We start from the raw sequence: 4926 nt of genomic DNA on the forward strand, positions 1-4926 counted from the left end.
CCCCCCCCAAATTTGGGATTTGGGATCACATAGTCAATATAGTTTGGTAACTTGCTTTTTAAAGAGTTAATACTGAATCACAAACATTATTGCTTGCATATTTTTCCATTATGTGAAATTACCATAATTTATCTTTTGTTGGATACTTAGGTTGTCTCAAGTTTTCAATAATATGCTACTATCAATAATGTACTAATCATAATCATTTTATATAAATATTCCACCTACATCTTTGTTGATGGCTAAGTGATTAGATTCTCCCAAGCCAGGCCCCAGAGCAACCTCTTCCAGACTGGCCTGGGGTGGAAGGAGGGAGAGAGTGAGAGTTAATGCCTGGGGACAGCAATATTCTGGAGAGAAGCCTGGGTGCTGGCTAGTCCTCAGCAGAGAACTCAAAGTCCTTTTACGGCTGGTGACAGACACACTGCTGATTGCAGAGGAGGGAGGAGAGTCAGAGAAGTGCCTGTCATGTAATTTAGGCATTTTAAATTTGCACATCTCTGAGCCAGGCCCAGCTGTTCCATTCAATTACATTGACCATCTTTGTTCCCAGCTACACAGAGTGTCTTGGCTGGGTTCTGGGTTCCCCAGGAACATACTTAGTCATTAATAGGAAATGCATTCATTTAATATTCATGAGGCAAGAGAAATATTTAACCATTCATCCTTGAATCACCACCCACCACACCCTAACCTAGCAAATATTGTAAGTTCTACGAGGTCAGGCACATATCTACTTGGTCTGCTATTTTGCCCTCAGTGTCAAACACGTCACCTGGCATATAGCAGATAATCAACAAATATTTGATGAGTAAAGAAAAAATATAAAGTGAAAATATCTCAGTCCAACTGCCAATTGGATCTTGGCCCCACTTTCTTCTAAAAGAAACTGGGCCCGTATAGGTTTATTTCTTCAATCCTGTTGAATAATTTGGGGAACAGTGATGTAAGAGTCTATACCTGATCTAGGTACTACTGTGTGGGGACTGTAATTTTTTCTGTGTTGAAACATGTTTGGCCTGATTTATCTACAGAATCTTTAGGCCTGCAGTTTGACACATTATTCCCCTAGGAAATGAACCTTGAATGAAAAAACCTTTTCCCAAGGGATCTGCATGGACTGCAAGTCTTGCTTCTTTTGGTGACAACAAATCACCTCAGAATCCTTCACTAGTGGATTAAAACTTTATAAAACTATTGTATTAAAACTTTTAAAAACATTTCAAGCTTCAAAATATTAGACCATTCTGATGGATGATCAAATAATTTCAATGAATAAAAAGAATACAGTGTTATTCATTCAACACTTACTGTGTACTTCCTAGGTGTGAGCTTTTTTCTGGATATTAGAAATGAAAAGAAGAGATGCTCATAGATATACAGATAAACGCATACTTGTTCTGGAGTGTCGTAAGTGATATAACTAGGGTGGATAGGGTGCTGTGGGAACACAAAAATGGGAGCTATTTGCTAATTCATCTCAATAAGTTGGGGAAAGTTTCATGGAGGTGAGGTTCAGAGGATGGATAGGAGTTTGTCAGGCAGAGAAAGGAGGAAATAAGTGTTCAAAACAAAGAGAGTTACACAAGCCAAAGCTCAGAAGGCTGTGGTCCATTTGTGACAAGTGAGGCCTTCACAGCGGTTGGAGGCTAGGATATTTGCAGGGGAGATTGGATTGTACAGGTGAAATTCAGGTGCATCATCAAGGAGGCAGTTAACGAGATTGTACTTTGTTGCATGGATAATGAAGGTTTTGATAAGGGACATTTATCTTTCAACCCGTAGTATCATCAGGCCAAATTAAGACATTTCCTTCGATAATGATCCAGTAAGGAGACCAAGAAGACTTGATTTTCTTCTCTTTTTGGTTTTAGGCTTCATTATATCGTCTCTTAATCCTGGTGGCGTAATGGTCCAAGCCTCCCTTAATTTTTCAGCTTAAATTTTGTTAATTTATTTCTTATTTGTTTTTATATCCAAACTATTTTCAAACTCTACTACCCCCCCAACACCCCCGCCCCCCCGCCACCTCGTTTGTCCTGTGACTATTTATTTGGAAGTCAAAGCTGGGCTCAGTGATAAACCAGTTCTAACATGTAGCTGGGACCATTTATGGAACTTATTCCATAAAATGGTCTCTTTTACATCATGGGTGGTCAGGAAATGGACACATGAGACCAAAATCTACATTAAGTCTCAGTGGTAATACAGACCAGAACTCATTTCCTCAAAACCCTTAGAAAATCCCATTGTACTTTTGGAATGTTTTAACAAGTTAAATTAAGACTAGGGTGAGAGATATAGAAAAAGGAAAATGAAATAGGAATCCTTGGTATCAAGGATTCCAAGTAGTTACCAAGCAGAAAATTCTAAAAGTAACATTTCAGAAAAATATTGTATGCCATGTGCAAATTAATATCAGATGCTCTAAAATCATTTTTAAAAACTCTTATCTATAGTTTATATATATACCTTAACTTGTCTATACTTTATTTACCTAAATATACTTTAGTTTTTTTTCATTGAAATATACAAATGAGTGTTGGCTTTGAGCTTACTATTCTCAGAAGTAAAAAAAGAAATCAGTTACTAGTATTATTGTTTGTCCTCTCTTGACTTACTCTATTTGTGCATATTTGACTCACCATATAAGTTATTCTTTTTGTAATTCTGATGTCAATTTGAATGCAAAGGATTCAGATGTATGTGTCAACGTTTCTGCTGTTCATTTTTTTTTGTCAGTATTTTGCAAAATAACATCTCTTTGTGGAAGGTAAAATCAATACCATATAGCGTAGCTAGGTAAGTTAAAAAAAACTGTAGGACTGAGAAAATGTCTATCAATCAATTTCCTTATGTTGTTTGTTTTGCAGGTGACGATGGCCAACATTGGAATAAATGGAAATAGTTCTATGGAGACCTGTGAAACAATACTTTTTGCTCTCCGAATGGCAACATGGAATCAAATCTTGGATCCCTGGGTGTATATTCTTCTGCGGAAGGCTGTCCTTAAGAATCTCTACAAGCTTGCCAGACGCTGCTGTGGAGTGCATGTCATCAGCTTACACGTTTGGGAACTGAGCTCCATTAAAAATTCCTTAAAGGTTGCTGCTATTTCTGAGTCACCAGATACAGAGAAAATAAATCAACAAGCACCTAGTTTAATTGGACAATTAAGTTAATGTAGGTCTAGGAAAAAATTAACAAAATTTTGGCAGTGTTTTAGTTGATTGTATAAATATGTATAAAGCCTAACTGGAAAATTCAGACCTTAGCAGGTAGTTTGGAGCACTTTTGTCAGATTTGGCTTTTGAAATTTGTTAAATTAACTGTATAAATGCACATTTTCACTTTGTTTTGTCGACGAGGTAAACATGATGAAATAATGCCGTGGGAGTCAAATTGAAAACAATTTTGGGCTTATCTGTGTTATTTGTGCTTTTGGAATGAGTGACTCTGTTAAATCCTAAATCATTTATGTGGCCTATTTGCCAAAGAACATTTTAAAACTACCTGCATAGTGAAATGCCTATTTGAGGGTCACTGCTCTGCAGCTACTCCTTATAGACTAGGTTTAATGCCATGGAGTGCCCTCACTCTTTAATCCGGTCTGTTTTACCCGTCACTTGTAACCTCAGTAACTATATGTATGGTCATGTCACATGAGATTCACTGTGGTTTGTTTATAATGATCTCCATATACACCAGGTGTGGCTGTCAGGTTGCCTGATCTTGCGAGCCTGTTTAAAATGAGCCTATCCTTGTCATATTTGATAAATATGACTGTTCGCATTTATTATTATGAGGGTCAATTGTTGATTGAGGATTTTCTTGGTAAGTCACAGATTTTCAGTTTTCAAAAATTCCCTTTTCCTTTGAAAAGTCTAGTGTACAGTAAGTAACTTTTAGAGAAAAAAAAGGCTCTGTCTTAGCACATATATAGGTGATTTGCATTACAGCAGTTCCTAAGAAGCTCTGCCATACATAATGCAAAAATAAGTAAGTAAGTAAGTAAGTAAATAAATAAATAAATAAACAAACCTTAAACCTAGTGATAGGTGCAAAGAACACTGGCAAAGTTGCTTTACTTTGAGCCATCATTTCTGTCAGAGAACAAAAAAATTACAATCTGTATTTAATATACAATGACTATCTGCAAGTAGTGTGTTTCTGCTTTTTACCTACCTGTACATAAACATACATACACGCACACACCCACACACACTCAAAAGGACATCAGAAAGTTCTGTTGAAAGTGGCTTCATTAAATCTGTCAGATGGCATCTTCTAAAGCCTGTGCTATAATGTCAAGAGGAGGACTGGTGATTAGTTGGCATCTGAAAATCATTATAATGGTTAACCAAGAGGTCAAGGGATAATAATCTCTCCCCAAATTTCTCAATAATACTTTAGATTTTTTCTTTGCTTGTTTGTATAATGCAACCCTCAAAATTTTAGGTCCATCAGAGCATAGGGTAGGTAGTTCTGCTTTATAATAATGAAGTGCATTTCTGTAAAACAGTTGATTGCCTTCATTAACTGGGGTCTATGTTAAAATTAATTTTCCCTATGAGACTGTTTTCAGAATTTCCAGGAAATTTGTGCAGTTCAACTAGACTTAAATTATGTTCACAAAGTTTTGCTTTTGAATTATTTTACATCAGAAGTTGTTCACTTTTGTGAATTTTGAAAAATTCTTGTTAATAAATTAAAATAAATTAAGCAAATAGCTTCACTGAAGATTTAAAGGCAACCATTTTTTTCCCAGTAAATTTAAAGAAGAGAAACTCACATATACACATTGGTACATGATATAATTAATTTAAGACCAATAAATGATTAATCACACAAATTTAGGTTATTCTCATTTATAGAGCACATCATAGATGCTCAATAAATACTTGTCAAATTAAATTACAAGAATTT

General features: G+C 35.7%; 1 protein-coding gene across 1 annotated transcript in view; it reads left to right on the forward strand.

Annotated features, from left to right (window-relative positions):
• Positions 1-3630, forward strand: part of PTGFR (prostaglandin F receptor) — a 31032-nt gene extending 27402 nt beyond the window's left edge. Inside the window, exon 2 of the mRNA XM_006919350.2 lies at positions 2874-3630. Coding sequence (XP_006919412.2) covers positions 2874-3182 — 309 coding nt within the window. The 3' untranslated portion in view covers positions 3183-3630. The remainder of the gene's footprint in view (positions 1-2873) is intronic.
• The last annotated feature ends 1296 nt before the right edge of the window (positions 3631-4926 follow it).

Source organism: Pteropus alecto, unplaced genomic scaffold, assembly GCF_000325575.1.
Source record: "Pteropus alecto unplaced genomic scaffold, ASM32557v1 scaffold25, whole genome shotgun sequence".
NCBI classification, from domain to species: Eukaryota; Metazoa; Chordata; class Mammalia; order Chiroptera; family Pteropodidae; genus Pteropus; species Pteropus alecto.